The 20,044-nt window shown below is 48.5% G+C and overlaps 1 protein-coding gene across 11 annotated transcripts in view; it reads right to left on the minus strand.

Moving 5' to 3' along the window:
• Nucleotides 1-20,044, minus strand: part of TCF20 (transcription factor 20) — a 193,255-nt gene that overhangs the window by 39,545 nt on the left and 133,666 nt on the right. For 10 of the 11 annotated variants that reach the window (XR_009494405.1, XR_009494404.1, XR_009494403.1 and 7 more), the window contains one exon: nt 4,735-10,449. Coding sequence is in view for 7 of the 11 variants with exons in the window: in XM_059886467.1 (XP_059742450.1) it covers nt 4,735-10,449 (5,715 nt within the window). In the remaining 4 variants the exon portion in view is untranslated. Of the gene's footprint in view, nt 1-4,734; nt 10,450-20,044 lie in introns of those variants that run through there. The other variant, NM_001192574.2, reaches the window with a different exon arrangement.

Consider the following 20,044-nt stretch of genomic DNA (forward strand, 5'->3'; position numbering starts at 1 on the left):
TGGGTTAAAGAAAGAGACTGCTTTCTTACATGCAGTGTATTTGTTTCAATTATAATGTTCCAGATTTTATTTTGGGATCAAAGCTGACAAGTAGAAGACTAAACTGTTCCTTTCCGAAGACAGGATTCCTGACTAGGAGTTCCTCACTCCTGAAGATGGAGGGGCTGTGATTTAGGGTGTAATTAGTACTTTCTTAAGTAGGAAAGGGTACTCTCGACCTTCTATGAATTAGGCTTGAATTGAGACAGAGGATCTAGTGATCTGCTGAGAAGGATTTAGCCTGCTGATTTAGGATTCAGGCCATCACTGGACAGGAACACACACCAAAAACTAACAACAAACCAGCCCACCAAATACTGTAAGCTTCAGAGGAAAGCTGGCCATCAACTGGGCAAGATGATGATTAAGAGGTCACGAAAAGCAAAGGAGAAAACGAAAGATATAAGCATTTGAATGCAGAGTTCCAAAGAATAGCAAGAAGAAATAAGAAAGCCTTCTTCAGCGATCAATGCAAAGAAATAGAGGAAAACAATAGAATGGGAAAGACAAGAGATCTCTTCAAGAAAATTAGAGATACCAAGGGAACATTTCATGCAAAGATGGGCTCAATAAAGGACAGAAATGGTATGGACCTAACAGAAGCAGAAGATATTAAGAAGAGATGGCAAGAATACACAGAAGAACTGTACAAAAAAGATCTTCATGACCAAGAAAATCACGATTCACACAGTCAAAGGCTTTGGCATAGTCAATAAAGCAGAAATAGATGTTTTTCTGGAACTCTCTTGCTTTTTCCATGATCCAGTGGATGTTGGCAATTTGATCTCTGGTTCCTCTGCCTTTTCTAAAACCAGCTTGAACATCAGGAAGTTCACGGTTCACATATTGCTGAAGCCTGGCTTGGAGAATTTTGAGCATTAAGAGACAGGAATACCAGACCACCTGACCTGCCTCTTGAGAAATTTGTATGTAGGTCAGGAAGCAACAGTTAGAACTGGACATGGAACAACAGACTGGTTCCAAATAGGAAAAGGAGTACGTCAAGGCTGTATATTGTCACCCTGCTTATTTAACTTCTATGCAGAGTACATCATGAGAAACGCTGGACTGGAAGAAACACAAGCTGGAATCAAGACTGCCGGGAGAAATATCAATAACCTCAGATATGCAGATGACACCACCCTTATGGCAGAAAGTGAAGAGGAACTAAAAAGCCTCTTGATGAAAGTGAAAGAGGAGAGTGAAAAAGTTGGCTTAAAGCTCAACATTCAGAAAACGAAGATCATGGCATCTGGTCCCATCACTTCATGGGAAATAGATGGGGAAACAGTGGAAACAGCATCAGACTTTATTTTTTGTGGGCTCCAAAATCACTGCAGATGGTGACTGCAGCCATGAAATTAAAAGATGCTTACTCCTTGGAAGGAAAGTTAGGACCAACCTAGATAGCATATTCAAAAGCAGAGACATTACTTTGCCAACAAAGGTCTGGCTAGTCAAGGCTATGGTTTTTCCTGTGGTCACGTATGGATGTGAGTGTTGGACTGTGAAGAAGGCTGAGTGCCGAAGAATTGATGCTTTTGAACTGTGGTGTTGGAGAAGACTCTTGAGAGTCCCTTGGACTGCAAGGAGATCCAACCAGTCCATTCTGAAGGAGATCAGCCCTGGGATTTCTTTGGAAGGAATGATGCTAAAGCTGAAACTCCAGTACTTTGGCCACCTCATGCGAAGAGTTGACTCATTGGAAAAGACTCTGATGCTGGGAAGGATTAGGGGCAGGAGGAGAAGGGGACAACAGAGGATGAGATGGCTGGATGGCATCACTGACTCAATGGACGTGAGTCTGGGTGAACTCCGGGAGTTGGTGATGGACAGGGAGGCCTGGCGTGCTGCGATTCATGGGGTTGCAAAGAGTTGGACATGACTGAGCAACTGAACTGAACTGAACTGAGCTCTCAGAACCAACTAAAGAATTTTGTACTGACTTGGCCAAAAAATTTGTTACAAGAAAACCCATAAGAACTTTCTGGCAACCCAATACTTTAGGGTCTTAAACGTTATGTCCCTTCAGGACTGTCACAAATGCCACTGTGGGGGAGTTCCCTGGTGTCCCAGTGGTTAGGATTCTGGGCTTTCACTGCCAGGACCCACATTCAACCCCTGGTCAGGGAACTGAGATCCTGTAAGCCAAGCAGTGTGATCAGAAAAAAAAAAAAAAAAGCTGCGTGTCTAAGAAGCAAATCTACTTCAAACTTGGGGTTTAGGAATGACACTGATGGTGGAGAGGGGAAAGGGGAGGAAAAATTCCTGCAAGGAAGTAAGGGGATAGGGAAAAGGTCTAAGAGGGGAAGGCGAGATCCTTGTGAGGCAGAATTAGAATGTTCTCATCTAAAATATATGTAAATTTCACACTGATTACATCCTTGACTATAGTTTACGAGTACTTCCTTTTTCTCAGACACTGTTATAAATTCTGGGGATAATGCAGTGATTAAACAGAGCTTTGTGGGGAAGATGTAGTGGGGAGGGAGAGGACAGTATAAAGTGTCCAAGAATACTATGATCTTGGCTGATAAAACACTTACTAAGTATGACTGGAAGTCATCAGTACCTGTGTCAAGTATGTTTTAAATATAAATCAACACAAAAATCTCTCATCTGACTATACATCACAGACTAAACAAACATGTACACATCTGTTTCCTTTCCACACACACAAAAAAAGGAATAAACTTATCAATGGAATAGACAAATTAATGAGGACATGAAGAAAGGGCAGGGAAACAACGCACAGGAGATGTCCAAATTCTAAAAACCAGAACCAGAACAGACAGAACAAGCGCTTCAGCTGACGGAAAGCAAACAGAAAACGCGTGCAGGAGGGGAGCCGCTGAAAGCCAGTTGCCTCGCGGCCTGAGCCTGGGAACTGCAACGCTCAGAAAGTGGGGGTGGGAGACAGGGCTGGAAACCAGAGCATTCACTCCAAGTTTTTATGAGGAGCTAGGTCCCTGGCACCCGACTCCAGGACTCTTGCCTGGAAAATCCCATGGACGGCAGAGCCTGGTCGGCTGCAGTCCATGGGGTCGCTAAGAGTTGGACACGACAGAGCGACTTCCCTTTCACTTTTCACTTTCATGCATTGGAGGAGGAAATGGCAACCCACTCCAGTGTTCTTGCCTGGAGAATCCCAGACGGGGAAGCCTGGTGGGCTGCCATCTATGGGGTCGCCCAGAGTTGGACACGACTGAAGTAACTTAGCAGCAGCAGCAGCAGGTCCCTTACTTACCCCAATTTAACCAGGTAACTGTCCCCTCAGAGAAACAGTCAGAGAAGAAAAAAGTTGTTGAAAATATCAGAAATGACGATAAATAAAGGTTGATCAGATGAAGAAAGCATGGAGAAATCAGAACAAAAGGAGCTAGAACACAGAACGAGAAAGAAAAGATGAAGCCAGAAGGTTAAGCCAGGAGGTACATTCCTAATTAATAAGAATTTCAGCAGAAGGAGAGAATAGAGAAAACATAAATTATCAAAGAAATAACACCTGACAATCTTCCTGATCTAACAGCTATGAGTTACAGATGGCAAGATCTCATAGCAGCCACCCAGTACATGAAAAGGCCAACAAAGGCCTATCGTTTGAGATTTCAGAACTCTAGGGAAATGAGAAGATCCTCAGACTTTCAGAGGAGAAAGACTCAATGCAAAATTAAGGCCTGAAAATGAGAGCAGTTCCAGTCAACTGTAACACCTCCTCTAGGAACTAGAGAACAGGTCAGGAACCACGACTCTAAGACAGTGAGAGACAACTAGATTCTATACCCAAGCAACGTTCTGTTAAACAAGAAGATGGAAAAAAGACATCTGGATTCACGCAATCTCAACATACTGCCTCCCAGGCATCCTTTTTCTCATGAAAATGCTAAAGCATGATGCACACCATTAAATGTGGCCCAGATCAAGTAAGGTGAAGACATGGGTAAGAAAACAGCATTCAACAGAGGAAAGAAGTAGATGATGACGACGATAAAGAATGCCCCAGAAAAACAGACCTGAAGAACAAAAACCCCCTTGGAAAGTCTGCATCCGAAACGTGTGGTCCAAGAAAATAAAAAGCAAATAAAAACACAAATGAGTAATTCTAGGGAAGTAAAAAGTTTTAAAAGAAAGAAGTTATAACCACAGTATTAATTTCATCGATATTACAGAGACAGATGTTGAAAAATGAAAGAAAAGATCCACAGATAACTCAAACAGCAGTAAAAGCTTATTTTGCTCAGAAACAGAGGAATCTGGCAGAGGTCAGGTTTGAGAAGGGGCGTGAAACACTGACGTTTGTTTTAATGAGCCGGAGGAGACTAATATGACCCTGCATAACCTGTGAACACAAATTACTGATGAAAATAAAAGCTAAACAAATGTCTAAATTACTTCATTTTCTGTCCATCATTTAGGCCTAGGGGCTTTATTATTATTGATGTACTTACTGTATAAGTTACAGGTATACAACACAGTGACTCAGTTTTTAAAGGTTACACTCCATTCAGAGTTATTACAAAGCACTAGCTGTATTCCCTGTGCTGTCCATTAGTCTTGGGGCTTTACTGTGGAGGAATTACCGTGCAACGTGCAATTTGTAAGAATAAGAAGTACGGCTGAAACAAATGAAGGTGGAAGAAAAAGAACCCAAAGGAAGTAACCGAGAGCCGCGGCGGGGGGATTTCTCGTACTCACCATCTCTCTGGCTATTTCCAGCGCTTCCTGCAGGCCATAGAGCCGGCCACAGACCAGGTAGATTCCATTGGCCCAGAGAATACAACCCTCGTGGACCCAAAATTCATTGCTGTCGAGAGGTAGTTCAGGGATTTGTAACTCCAACTCGGGGCCACCTTCTGAAGTGGTGGGCACGGAGGGCTTTGAGTCCAAAACAGTCTTTTCGCTGCTGCCCTCGGTGGTGGCTTTTTTACAAGGGAGCCCCCTGGACAGGGACCGGGGGCCTCCGGCACAGTCTTCCGAGCGGTGTCGCCGCTTAAACCTGGGGTGCGCGGCCAGGCTCCTCTGCTCCTTCTGCTGCTGCTGCTCTTCCTCCTCCTCAGTGTCCGTCTTGGAGCCGTTCGAAGCGCTTTTGTGCCGGACCTTCACCTTGCTCTGCGTTTCCGCGGCCCTCTTGGGAGGTGGATTCTTGGGGAGAGTGGCTGCATAATCTTGGGGGTAAAAGGGTCCAAAGAGGTCGCCCATGTTCCGGTAACTGGCCCACTTGCCGCACAGACAGCAAACCAGGTGCCCCATCACAGAAGACTCTGTCACCACGGGGCCCTGCAGCACGAAGGACGAGGCTGGGAGAACCTTGCTCTCGGTGCTGCTGGGCGGAGGCGTCAGGGACCGCTGGCCCTTCCGCCCCCTCACCAATTTGGTCTGCTCCTCCTCCTCGGCGTTGATGATTGTACACACGGCTCCAAGTTCACACTTATTTACTACGTGGATATAAGGGAAAAAAGACTTGTTCTTGGCATCGGTTTTATCCAGGGGCTGGGTGGCGTACTTCAGCTTGATCTCCGGTTCTTGGGGTTCTACGATGGGAATGGCCTGTTTGGTTTTCCGCTTCCTGGGCTGCGCCCCAGGCTTCCTTCGCTCCCTCCGCTGCCTCTGCTTTTTTGGCTTTGGCTCTCCATCAGCAGAACCCTCTGGTATCTGAGGGGGTTGAGGGGGTGGCGGCGGGGGCTGCTGTTGTTTCTTCTGCTTATTTACACTACCAATGGGTCTCCCTTTCTTCTTTCCTGAGGGGAAGTAACCCTTCGGGGGGAAGCCCTCCTGTTTGGGGGAAATCGTCACGGCATCGCTCTCTTTCTCTTCAGCCTTGGGGTTTGCCTCGGGAGCCAACGTGCCCACTGGAGGTACATTCTTTGAGTCAGGAAAGATTAAAGGTGCTGTCCCGCCCAGGGACCCGTCTGGTCTCCCTTGGTTACTCCCAGGCTTCTGTGAGGTTGTGGATGCCATGGCACCAGGGGGCTCCTTCCCAGCGGCGACCGTGTCAGGGTGCGTCTCCGTCTTCACCTTGTCGTCCCCACCACCGCGCCACTCCTCCGAAGACCGGGCCAGAGGCTTTTCTCCGCTCAGCTCCTGGCCTGCGGGACAGGCCAGCTCAGCTATCACCTCGCCTTTTCTCTTCTCCAGCTCAGTGTCTGGAACGGCACCGCTCCCACCTTCCGGAGGGCCGCTTTTCAAAGACAGGATGTCGTCAAGAGTAACTGTGTCTCCCCCAGCCTCTGCGCTGTTCGAGGACGCGCTCCTCCTAATGTTTGGGGATGTGATCTTCTGGACGATAGCTTCCAGTTTCAACCCCCGGCCTTTCCTTGGGGGCAGGATTTTGGTCTTAGCAGGACTTGTAAGGGTGACCGCAGGGCAGTTCCTACTATCTGGACTTGGAAGGTCCTTGGAGGACTCCCTCTTAGGGATGGACTTGATCTCCTGACTGTGAGAAAGATGGGCATAGGAATTGTACGCTTTGTCAGTGCCTTCTTTTGACGGGTGAAGGAGGCGCCCTTTATCTTCAGTGTTACTGTTCTTCACATCCTGTGACTGTCTCTTACTGGGAATGGGAGAGATAAAAGAACGGACACGCCTCCTCATGATTAAGGGGTTTTGAGAAGAATGATCCTCTTGACCTGGAAGTCTCAGCATAACGTTACTCGGTTTGGATGACTGCGTAGACTCTGCGAGCCCGTGTCCATCGGTCTCATGGGGTGGTCCGTACCTTTTCTGATTGGACATTCCTGGGGGGCCGCTGCTTTTGGCTGGAGAAGTCTGCCGAGAGAGATCCCAACAAGATTCTTGCTGTAACTTCTGGGAGCCGTGCTTCAGTTCAATGCCTTTGTTAGAAAGACCATCACTAGACATGAGGCAGCGCCCACCGTCCTGACCGCTGGGGTCATGGTACGTCCCCATCGGTGGGCCATACATCATGCCATCTTTGTCATTCTTCAGGGGGCTCCGGACTCGGTCGAGAAACTGCTGCTGACGTGGACTCTTGCGGGGTCCCTCCTGCCTATGCTGAGCCGCAGCGATCACTCCCTGAGCAGAACTGCCACCCCAGTCCTTATATTCCTCTTGCTGCTGTTGGTACATCTGTCTCTTGTAATGGAGCTGGGAATTCAAACCTGCACTGGGGTCCCCATAAGCATGAGCACGCGTGTTTGTGTGATAAGCAGAGGCCAGGCTTTCCGAATTGGGAGAAAAGGGAGCATGCAAAGAACTCCTGTTGGCCCTCTCGGAGAAGGTCATGTGTGGGCTCATGTGATGAGGGTCGCCCCCTGGGCCTCTGCTCCTCCCAGGGGACATCTTCAACTTTTCTGAAAAGTCATGATACTGAGAAGGGGACCGACCCCTCATGCCCTCCCGACTGCCAACTCTGCCGGGGACTCGCCGCATTGGTGTGGGTCTGCTGTCCTGCGGGCCGTAGTCTGAGATGGAATCATGGGTCGCCGCTCCGGGGCTGGCATTGCCTCGGTAAGACTCGTGCTTGATGCTAGCAGGGTGGCAGTGGTCTCCCGATTTCTTGTTGTTGAAACTAGCTTGGGACTTGGACTGTTCAAAGTCTTCCTCTTTTATCTGCCCACTCTGGGATTTCAGCTTTGTTTCCATGGACACCAGCCCACCTGGAAGAATGACTGACTGACTTAAACTGGGATTGAGACGCTCATTCCTCCCAAGTCTGGTGTCGGCGCCCATGTGTCCTAGCGAGTGAGCCCCCGGGTCTCTGACAATCTGTCTTAGTGGAGAAATGTCACAGATGACTGATCTTCTCTCAGAGAGGGAACCCCCGGGCTCATGGGCTGACGATGGAGGCTCTATTTCAAACTTTCTGGGAATTGGGTAGTCGGCCAAATTGATCTGTTTCATCTCAGGAGCTGTGCCACTTGACTTTCTTTCCCAGGGGCCCCAGTGGGGGTTTTCTAACAGGGACCCAATGCTTTTGTTCAGAAGGCCCCTGCTAGCTAACTCATTGGTCTGACTCACTAAGACATTAGGCCTTGTGGCTCCTTCGAGGCTGCCAGCCATGGCCTGGTGCTCCTGAGAACTCCGGGAGTACCTCCTGTCGGGGTGGTGGTGGTAACCCTGAAGCACCTCCTGCAGGAGGCTGGGGAACTTCTCATTTCTACCCTTTCGCTCCCCGTGGCTGGTGAAGTCCCCTTTATCTTGTCCTGTAGGATACTGAGCAAAGCTGCTAATGTTTCTCGGCACAGCTGACCCAAAACTGTCTTTGTAACTATAGCGCAGGCTTCCAGGAGATTTGCTGGGCTCAGTCCTGCCTGTGAAACCAGAGCCCCCTGCAGGGTGCCCAGTCTGGCCATTCCCTTCCCCATTGTGGTTGGAGTTACCGTCTCCACTCTTGTTTCCTTTACTGCCTCCTCCCGGAGGCTCTGGCTGTGGAAGTGACGCGTGGCTGGCTTCCTTTGCCCCCCCGGTGCTGGGTGGCCTCTGTGTGGCTGCAGGATCCTCTTCCTGGGAGCCTTTGTCCTGCCCACCAGGCTTTTCCACCCGGCCTGCCATAGCTTCCCGGGAGACAATCACCCCGACTGTCTTCTCGTTGACTTTTGGGTTGCCCTCAGATGACAGTGGTGTGTCCTTGGCACCCGGCGAGGCGGTCTCTTCTCGGACTGCAGGACTGGTGCTGAGTCGGGGGGCTTCGTTCTGAGCACCCTGTGCTGGTGAGGAGCCTGCCTTTTCCGAGGCCCCGCCCTTGTAGGTGGTGTCCGAGCTTGTGCTCTGGCCACTCAGCTGCCTCACCCTCTCGCCTTGATCCTCAGAACTGCTGGAGCAGCCTCCATCTAGCGACTCTGCCATCGGGGACTTCAGTTGTTCTTCAGCCTGTGAAGAGCCTTCCGAGTTTGGGCAGCTGTCTGTTTTCTTGGATGACGAGGAAGGCCTCTTGGAGGTCTTCTTCTGAGGGGTCAGGGCGTCGGAAAGTAGCATGTGCTGAACCGTATTAGGAAGGTTGGCCACCTGCGTACTCAGGGCACTCAAACTACTCAAGCCGGGATCGGTCAGCCGCTTTTCAGGCACCCCTTCCAGCCCGAACCCTTTGAAGCCCGCAGTGTGAGAGTTGGGACTGGGCATCATCGACGGGGTTGGGCTGAGCTGAGGCATTAACTGCAGGATTCTGTTTCTGGAGCCCATTGGCACATTGCCTTGCCCACACTGGAGGTTCTCCCCGCTCTGTGTGAGAGGAGACGGGGTAGAGCTACAGCTTGGAGACTGAACCACGGAGGCAGCTGGGGAAGGGTTAGAGATGGGGCTGAAGTTCTGGTGAAACTGCATGGGGGACCTCACGGGAACCTCGGGCTGGCTGTACTGCCCGACCTGGCTTTGCAGGGGCAGCTTGGTGGCAGCGTTGGAATACTGCATCACGTGCTGAGGGGGGTGCTGCTGCTGCTGCTGCTGCTGCTGCTGTTGTTGCTGCTGCTGCTGCTGCTGCCCCTGCTGGGTCCCTGGTGGAATCTTGGCCTGTTCGAAATTCTTCATAGATTGAGGCTGATAGCTGTAATTGGATTGTGTTCCATAAGCCTGTGCGTTGGAGCCCACGTTATGCCCTTCGTACTGTGATCCGGCGTTCACACTATAACTGCCGTCATAGCTCTGCCCAGACTGGCTGAAACGCTGCGGTGATGGGAAGGAGGAGGAGGCGGCGGTGGCAGAAGACTGGTAGTGCTGGCCGAACTGCCCCACTCTCAGCTGGTAGCCGGCGGCCGAGGCCGGCAGAGTTGAGGGCCGCTGCATGGGCTGCAGGTGCGAGGCGCCAGACGCCGGCTGGCTGGCAGCCTGCGGCAGGGGCTGATGGGACTGGTAGAGCTGCTGCCGCAGCTGCTGCACTTGCTGCTGCTGCTGCTGCTGCTGGCTGGAAGGCTGCTGCTGGTACTGAGCGCTCCCCGGAGAGAACGGCCCCGTGTAATCCTGCGAGTAATGAGACACACCGCCAAGGGCAGAGTGCTGTGCTTGAAACTGGCCCACGTGACCCTCACTGCCATACTGATTGCCAAAGCTGCTCCCCTGGGGGGGTCCGTAGCTCTGCACCGGCCCGGAAGGCCTTCGCGGAGGAGGCTGCGGGGTTCCTGTGGCCACGGGGTCCTTGTTGCCTGCCATGTAGTAAAAGTCTCCAGCCTCCTTCCTGAAGCCCTGGTAGCCCTGATGGCCGGAGGTCTCGCTGGCCATCGCGGCCGCCGCCGCCGCCGCTGCTCGTCGTCCACCACCGCCGCCGCCGCCGCTGCCGCTGCTGCCACCACCAGCACCCCCAAAATTCTGGAACATCTGGGCCTGGCGAGGGCTGAACTCCTCTATCCGGGATGAGCCGTGCACCTCCTGGGGGTAGCTCTGCTGGTTCCCGTGGTAACTGCTTTGCTCCCGGAAGGACTGCATACTGCTCAGCAGCGCAGCAGCAGGCCAGCAGCCCTCCTGGAACCAGAAGGAGAAAAGAGAAGCATTAGACACACATCTCCCCAGGACAAACAAAGCCAAGTTTAGAGACGGAGAGGACACGGAAATTCAGATGCCCAGGTGAAGTTAATTATATCTCCTTTATTTCTTATCTGGGCTTCCCTTATGGCCTGAGACTGAACCACGGAGGCAGCTGGGGAAGGGTTAGAGATGCAGCTGGTAAAGAATCTGCCTGCAATGTGGGAGACCTGGGTTCGATCCCTGGGTTGGGAAGATCCCCTGGAGAAGGGAAAGGCTACCCACTCCAGTATTCTGGCCTGGAGAATTCCATGGACCGTATAGTTCATGGGGTTGCAAAGAGTCTGACACGACTGAGCGACTTTCACTTTCCTATTTCTTATCCTATCCGTTTCTAAAGACGCAAATACAGAGAAATGGCCATAAGTGTGAGGCCAAAGTCTGTGGTAGTAGGAAAAGAAAACACTCTGGGTAAACACAAACTACAGTACACTTCACTACAGTAAAGACTTAACTCTTAAACAAAGGAGCCCCATTCAACTGGGTTAAAATATGGGGCTATATTATTATTGTCAATAAAATATCCAGCTATTTTAGAATATGTCTTCCAGTTATGGTGGGGGAGAGGTGAGAAAAAAACACATTCATTTAGTTTGTTCCATATATTATTAGACTGATCACTGAACATCACGTGAGAGCCTCACATAATGACGAGGCAGTCACTCCCCTGGCCTATTCCCTCCCCAACTTAAAACAGAAGTCAGCTTCGTACATCCTAATGCATGATCTTGAAGGTTTACTATAACTACCAACAACCTGTGATGCTGGGTGACCCCAGGACACTCAACTCTTATCACCGCATGGGTGCCTTACTGCTTCAGCCAGACATAAAATCTTAGGGGGTTAACCTCTTCTTGACACTTAAATATGTCCAAGACCCGCCCCCCCACCCCACCCCGTGCCCCCATCCTCAATTCCCATGCAAATGGACTAAGCAGCATCAGCCAAAGTTTCAGTGATGATTCTTCTAGATTTTTCCGGAGGTGTGCAAGAAGTTTTAACATCTCTGACCTCCATGTGGTTTCTGACTCGCCAATATAGTGTTCACCAAGTTACTACGGCCATTCCTATGAAGGAGGGGATTCAAATAAGTCACACAGGAGGGCAGCAAAAAGATACAGAGGAAAATTAGACTCCACCGAGCTTAGGACCTAGACTCTTCCCAAAGTCATCTGACTCGGTCAACACTGCCTTGCCTTAGTCAATGTAATTCTCATGTAATGTAATAGTCCTCTTACACAATTAATCAAGAGCTCATTTTATTTTGCTTTTCACCTGGGCCTGTCTCCTTCTCAGAGTCAGAGATGAAGAAGACAAGGCCAAACTGCTCCAAAGGATTTTAAAATCAATTATTCAAAACAGAAATTACAAAACACACATGGGTAGGTTAAGACAAAGTTTTCCTACCTTTTAAATTCCCTCTCAGGGGAGCTGAAAAAGGAGTTGCCAGCAGGAAAGGCCGTGGTGCTTTTTAAAGGTTAAGTAGATTCCTCATGTCCAAGCCCTGCGGTAGCTCCCCATCGCATCCCAAGTGGAGCTGGCCTGGGAAGGCCGCCGCCACCTCATAACCTCTCTGACCTCCTCCTCTGCCACTCTCTGCTCTAGTTCTGTTGTCGTCTCCTTGCTTCTGGGACAGGCCACCAGCCTTTCCACATGGAAACTTATTAGCTCTTCCTCCAGGCACCGGCTGGCCCCTTTACTTCCTCCCCAGCCTCTGGACAAACGTTCCCTAACTGGTTCGGCCTTCCCCTGGCCAGCCTATTAAAGAACAGCTCCCTCCACACGCTCACCTGGGCCTTCCTAATTCCCATGCTAGTTTCTTAGCATGTTCATTCCCAACAAGCACAGACACACAGCCCCCACCCCAACAGAACGCAAACTTCCAAGGGCAGAGACGTGGCGCCTTGCTGTGGTCCTCCTGTCATGAAAACAGTAAGGAGCACATGGCAGGCGTTCTGTAAGCCTTAGAGAACCAGGCTACAGCTTCCGTACAGTGGCAGCAGAGTGCCACTGATTATGAGAGGAGGGCAGGAAGGGAAGGTAGAATATGATGGATCTGAAAGCTAGATGACGCTTAAGACTCTGCCTGTAAAATTCTCCAGTTCCAGGGGGAAAAAACCCAACTCAAGTCCACATGAGGGCTGTGAGGAGACTGCAGAAAGCAAACAGGGATCAGAGCTGAAGACGGTCAGGTAACTCCAAACTCTGAAAAGCTTGAGCCACTTCTTCCTGAAATATCTTAAGTCTAAACAGCTAGACAAGAGTCTACTACTTGGATATTAAGTTTGATGATATGATCACATGACCCAAAGTGACCCTTAAACGTTCAAGTACAAATAATCTCAGCATCTAAAGGAAACTGCTTCTCAACCTCCTAGACTGCTATTCTCTGTGTTGCAGGATCTGCTGGGCACCAGGTAACTCCTACTGGAGAGTCTGCTGCAGTGCCTGACACTGTACCAGCACTTTACAAGCACCAACTCATCGAATCCTCACAAAACCAGTATCCTCATCTTCCAGGAGAGGAAACTGAAGCCCAGAGTTCACAAGTCTGGCCGAGCAGTCTGCCCTTCAGGCCACGTTCTCAGCACCTCAAACCAGAGGACGGAAGACGTGGTCAGTGACAACTGTACTGGTCCAGTCACAGGTCGGCCTGGAAAGGGGGGCCTCCACCTTCTCTGTTTCCCTCTCACAGGAAATAAGCCACCTGGGTAGAAGTTAAGATAATCAGGACCGCTTCTGTCCACACAGGTTATCTTTCCTGTTTGTGGTGTTCTTCTACCCTGGCTCTCAGAGCCAAAGGCCTTCTCTACATAATAAAAGGCAGCTGAAAGGCTGTGGACAGAGGAGCTGGCCAGCTACAGTCCATGGGGTCACAAAAGAGACAACGTCTGTCTGAGTATGCATGGCTTAAACAGAACAAAGAGACTAAATCTGGCAGTTTAATGGAAAGCTTCCTTGAGAGATAATCTCTCCATAAATAAACACCTTACAGGTAGTTTAATTAATCATTCTGCAAATAAAATCAGGCTTCTGAAAACTGAATATATAAACAATGTTGCCACTTGCTCCAAATTTTTCCTAAATAAGCACTGCTAGGAAGCAAAGAACCCTTAGCATCAGCACTCCCCACCCCTGGCTGCCAGGCTCCTTGGAAAATCCCATCTTCAGAGAGGGAGACAGGTGTGGGTGCGGTTCCTTCAGAGGTCTGCTCTTGGCCTTACTTGGAGGTCTCCTGTCCTGTATAACGATGTCATCCTCCCTACTATTATAATTGTGGTTTTTGGACTAGATGAGGGCGAAAAAAATCACTCCCCAGTGTACTAGCAATTGAAAATGTAAACCCAGAATATTTTAGTTTCAGCATTAGCATACAAATAAGCTACTAATTGCCAGTGATAAATGCAGAGACGCAAGAGATATGGGTTCAACCCCTGGGTCGGGAAGATCCCCTGGAGAAGGAAATGGCAACCCACTCCAGTACTCTTGCCTGGAGAATCCCATGGACAGAGGAGCCTGGCGGGCTACAGTCCATGGCATTGCAAAGAGTTGGACACAACTGAAGTGACTTAGCAGGCAGTGGGCAGGCAGGCAAGCTGCTAACACATTGATCCAATACTGTCCCACCATTTAAAAGAAGCAAAGCTGTCAGTGTAATCAGTTTTACGGCATCGTGATTAACAGTGATAAACATCTGAATCTCCTCGTTTGAATGAGTATACATGTGGTAAAGAAAATGAGATACTTTAAAAGGAAGCAAGCCACACAACTGAAAAGTTTACTAACGCTACCTCCCCCTCCAATTCTCCCCTTTCCTGGTTTTCTCCCATTTTCCTAACCTCCTGAATGGTTTCAGGAGGGCTATGGAGGCACACTGGTGAGGTCCCGAATTAAGCCTTTTTTGTTTCAGGGGCCATGACCCAGAGTCCACGTGAGACCTCAGGACAAGCACTGCTTCCCGCCTGTGCCCACACTCCCCACCCTGCGCCTGCGCCAGCGACCTTGCTATCTAGTAGAAAACCGACACTAATCTCTGTCTTCCTTCCTGTGTCCAACACTGTCCCACTCCCCAAACCATTCTCTTCTCCACAGTTTTCCAAACTCTCTTCAGATAGTTTCCTTGAGGGATCTTTTCAAGTACCTGCTTCCTCTTTTATTTCGGGTTAACCCTTGATTTTCTGCTCATATCATTCCTTGCCTTGAAAAAAATGTTTTAACCCCAAGATGTTAACAACACATAAGGCTCTTGTCTGGTGGATTATTCTGCTTTCTCTCCAACCTTACTCCTCACCCACCTCCATCCTACTCTCTGTTCTGGGAGGGTCACCCACAGGGACTCAGGAGGCTCGACCACCCCTCTGGCTTCTGGTCCAGTTGTCTGGGAAGAGGCAGGAAGAGGTGAGAGGAGGAATTTACCGTCCTGGTGCCCCCACTACAGTGGCTGAGATGCCTCCTCTCCAGCCTCCAGAACAGCTTCCTCTTCCTGCCTTCCAGGTGCAGGGGTAGCAACCCTACTGCTGCCAGCCCAGGAGACGCCGCTTTCTCCACTGGTGTCCCCAGTCCCTGCTCACCCTTGGTAAACAGTCCCAGTCTGCACTGTGGACAACTCAGCAGCACTGTGAACACCCTCTTTCTAAGCTCTCTGCAGATCAGAAGCTGGAAGCTACCTTTCCAGAACCCTTTTCCAGCATAATCCAGACTGGAGTTTACAAAGAGAAGCACAAGAAAGATTTGAAAGGCAGAAGAAAACGCAAGGTTTTACACTCCCAGAGGTGGTTGCAGTAGACACGGATTCACGGCAGCTTCCCCATGAGCTCCTGAGAACCACTCACTGGGGGGCTTCAGTTTGAATGGCCAGGAGAGGCTTCCCTGACCATCCCAGTCGTGGTTCTCCCAACAGCCGGGCAGATCCTAGTTCCTCTATCACAACTCTTCATATCTGGAACAGAAGCTTCCGGATGCCTGAAGGAAACAAACGCTCCTGAAATTATTCAGTTTCTGTGTGCCATCTGTTTCCTACCAGGACTCCGACTAGTACTGCTCCTCTCTCAATCCTAGGATTTCAGAGTAACATTTTTATTTGGGGAGTGAGAGACTTCTATTTCATGCAGTATACCACAAGGTCTAAAAGTTCTCCCATAACAAAACACCTAGAAACGTCAGACACAATGCACAGCCAAGCTGTAAGGAAGAAAGAAATGCCCAGGATTCTAAACTCGTTGGAACCCTGACCACGAGGGATGGGTTGGGTCAGGTCTACAGGCCTTATTAATTGCCATGAACATGGTAATGCTTTTAATGATCACACAGAGACAGCAGACAAGGCCTCCAGCCCTCTTTTGGTGGTGGTGCTGGTGAAACAGAACAGTCCCTTTTGCACATACAGACTCGAGACAGTGCCACTTGTGGATGGATTAATCTCTATAAAGATGACAAGATACATTTTTAGGCAGTCACCAACTCATTCTCAATGACAAAAATGTTCTTTCCTCAACTGACCCAACTTCCTATTCCCAAGGAGAACCACGAACATCTCTTAGATACTCTAAGGAAGATGCCCTAGAGTGACCCCAAACTCATTTTTTGCTTGAACTCTCTGTCATTAAGGTGTTATCTAATCCTGCAACTTCTCGGCCACCTGTGTTTGCCCTTTACCTCTCCAGCCTTGTCACTGCCGTTTTCGTCTTTCTTGGACTAGAATAACATCTCTCTTCCCCAGGACCAATCTCTTGGAACAGCTTTTCTTCACCAGCTGTTTGGGTAGCACTGTCTCTCCACATGCTTGTGGCCCTCCGGCATCTTCTCCCAGTTTCTGCTCCTCTCTGCCCTTTCAAACAGACCTGCTCAGATCCCTCTGTGCCGTCGCCCTGCCCTCACCTTGAGGCCATCTCTGAAACATCCCTAGGTCCATAGTTCCTTCCTGCTAAGTCAGGTCACATGGTTCCCAGAAAGAGTGCTGGAAATGTGACCTTTTCCACAAGTCTTCCTTAAAGCAGATCATCTGTTGGCTTTTCTCTGTTAATAAAACAAACAGTGATATGCATTTGCCTTTGTGCTTAGTCGCTCAGTCGTGTCCGACTCTGTGCGACCCTATGGACTGTAGCCCACCGGGCTTCTCTGTCTGTGGCGATTTTCCAGGCAAGAATGTTGCCTGGAGTGGGCTGCCATGCCCCCTCCAGGGATCTTCCCAACCCAGGGATCAAACCCAGGTCTCCTGCATCACAGGCAGATTCTGTACCATTTGAGCCACCAGGGAAGCCCTTTCACCATTTGGGAAGGATTTGCCTTTAACCACTATCTAAGGTATATGCTATTGATGATAATATCTACCATTTATTCTGTGTGTGAGGTGCTGGTAGTTTTACATGTATTTCAACTTATGGAAAAAAAAAATATATAAATTATGTTATTTGCCAAAAGTCACTCTTCTAGGGTAAACTGAAGCTGATAACCTATAGCTCAGGTTCTTTTGGTTCCAAAACCCACTTTCCCTTCTCTCACTGTACCATAAACCGAGCAGGGAGAACTTGTTCTAGGTTTTATAAGTTTCTAATACTTTGGGACTTCCCTGGCCGTCCAGTGGTTAAAACTCCGCACTTCCACTGCAGAAGGTATGTGTCTGCTCCCTGGTCAAGGAACTTAAGACTCCTCACGCCATACAGCATGGCCAAAAACAAAAATCCTAACAGACAATAACTATAGCGATTGCCTATTTTCTTCATGTCTAACACAAGTCACACACTGCACGAGGCACTTTATATAAATATTAATGTATTTAATCCTCACCATGCTCTAAACAAGTATTAGTGCTCCTTTTTGTAAAGTGAGGCTCAGAGAAGTTAGAACAAGCAAAACATTCATAGTAAACGTCCAGGTGGGATATGGAATCCCCACCCCAACGCAGTCTGTACTTCTGGCAGAAGCCTTCCGAGAAACAGCAGCAAGACTGGCACAGATTGGGAGGCATTTGATAAAGGAATCTGACATTTCCTAGGATTGAGTTTACTGTCTGTACCTGGATAGTTCTATGCTATTTGCTCTATGTATGTGCAAACATGGGATCTTAAGTAGATCAGGCAAAAAGATTTGCTTGAAGATTTGACTTGGTATTTCAAATTCTATGTTCTATTTGCCGATGAACAGAGCTTAGATCTTTCTCAGTGGCTTACAGGTGTCTCAGGACAATCAGGCCTTAAGAATAAGATAATGTGCTGATGGTGCTGGCTTGTCCCCTGGTTTGGGAGCCTAGAAAACAGCTTAAGGAACCAACTCAATCAAAATGTGCAAGTCAACAGTCTAGAGGAAAAAACACTCACTAGAATGTCACAGGAGGTTCGTGACATTGTACAGGAGACAGGGATCAAGACCATCCCCATGGAAAAGAAATGCATAAAAGCAAAATGGCTGTCTGGGGAGGCCTTACAAATAGCTGTGAAAAGAAGAGAAGTGAAAAGCAAAGGACAAAAGGAAAGATATAAGCATCTGAATGCAGAGTTCCAAAGAATAGCAAGAAGAGATAAGAAAGCCTTCCTCAGCGATCAATGCAAAGAAACAGAGGAAAACAACAGAATGGAAAAGACTAGAGATCTCTTCAAGAAAATTAGAGATACCAAGGGAACATTTCATGCAAAGATGAGCTCGATAAAGGACAGAAATGGTATGGACCTAACAGAAGCAGAACATATCAAGAAGAGGTGGCAAGAATACACAGAAGGACTGTACAAAAAAGATCTTCACGACCAAGATAATCACGATTGTGATCACTCACCTAGAGCCAGACATCCTGGAATGTGAAGTCAAGTGGGCCTTAGAAAGCATCACTATGAACAAAGCTAGTGGAGATGAAGGAATTTCAGTTGAGCTATTCCAAATCCTGAAAGATGATGCTGTGAAAGTGCTGTACTCAATATGCAAGCAAATTTGGAAAACTCACCAGTGGCCATAGGCCTGGAAGAGGTCAGTTTTCATTCCGATCCCAAAGAAAGGCAACGCCAAAGAATGCTCAAACTACTGCACAACTGCACTCATCTCACACGCTAGTAAAGTAAAGCTCAAAATTCTCCAAGCCAGGCTTCAGCAATATGTGAATCATGAACTTCCAGAGGTTCAAGCTGGTTTTAGAAAAGGCAGAGGAACCAGAGATCAAATTGCCAACATCCACTGGATCACGGAAAAAGCAAGAGAGTTTCAGAAAAACATTTATTTCAGCTTTAATGACTATGCCAAAGCCTTTGACTGTGTAGATCACAATAAACTGTGGAAAATTCTGAAAGAGACGGGAATACCAGACCACCTGATTTGCCTCTTGAGAAACCTATATGCAGGTCAGGAAGCAACAGTTAGAACTGGACATGGAACAACAGACTGGTTCCAAATAGGAAAAGGAGTTCGTCAAGGCTGTATATTGTCACCCTGCTCATTTAACTTATATGCAGAGTACATCATGAGAAACATGAAGAAACACAAGCTGGAATCAAGACTGCCGGGAGAAATCTCAATCACCTCAGATATGCAGATGACACCACCCTTATGGCAGAAAGTGAAGAGGAACTAAAAAGCCTCTTGATGAAAATGAAAGTGGAGAGTGAAAAAGTTGGCTTAAATTAAGCTCACATTCAGAAAACGAATATCATGGCATCCCGTCCCATCACTTCATGGGAAATAGATGGGGAAACAGTGGAAACAGTGTCAGACTTTATTTTTTTGGGCTCCAAAATCACTGCAGATGGTGACTGCAGCCATGAAATTAAAAGACGCTTACTCTTTGGAAGGAAAGTTATGACCAACCTAGGTAGCATGTTCAAAAGCAGAGACATTACTTTGCCAACAAAGGTCCGGCTAGTCAAGGCTATGGTTTTTCCTGTGGTCACGTATGGATGTGAGAGTTGGACTGTGAAGAAGGCTGAGTGCCAAAGAATTGATGCTTTTGAACTGTGGTGTTGGAGAAGACTCTTGCGAGTCCCTTGGACTGCAAGGAGATCCAACCAGTCCATTCTGAAGGAGATCAGCCCTGGGATTTTTTTGGAAGGAATGATGCTAAAGCTGAAACTCCAGTACTTTGGCCACCTCATGCGAACAGTTGACTCACTGGAAAAGAGAGACTCTGATGCTGGGAGGGATTGGGGGCAGGAGGAAAAGGGGACGCCAGAGGATGAGATGGCTGGATGGCATCACTGACTCGATGGACATCAGTCTGAGTGAACTCCGGGAGTTGGTGATGGACAGGGAGGCCTGGCGTGCTGCGATTCATGGGGTCGCAAAGAGTCGGACACGACTGAGCGACTGAACTGAACTGAACTGAGAATGTCACAGATCTAAAAAGTCTTCTCTAAGGGTGAAAACCTGGATTATATTAGCCATGCAAGCTACAAAAAACATCCACCTTCACCTGTGATCAAATACATGCTGGCAAAAAGTGGGGACACAAAACTACAGCTTTAAATTTTCAAAAGAAGAAATGATATGATACCTGATGAGGTTGGGGTGAAGCTGGTACAAATAATAACAAAAGCAGCATGAATTATTACAACCATTT

The sequence above is a fragment of the Bos taurus genome, chromosome 5, assembly GCF_002263795.3.
Source record: "Bos taurus isolate L1 Dominette 01449 registration number 42190680 breed Hereford chromosome 5, ARS-UCD2.0, whole genome shotgun sequence".
Lineage (NCBI taxonomy): Eukaryota > Metazoa > Chordata > Mammalia > Artiodactyla > Bovidae > Bos > Bos taurus.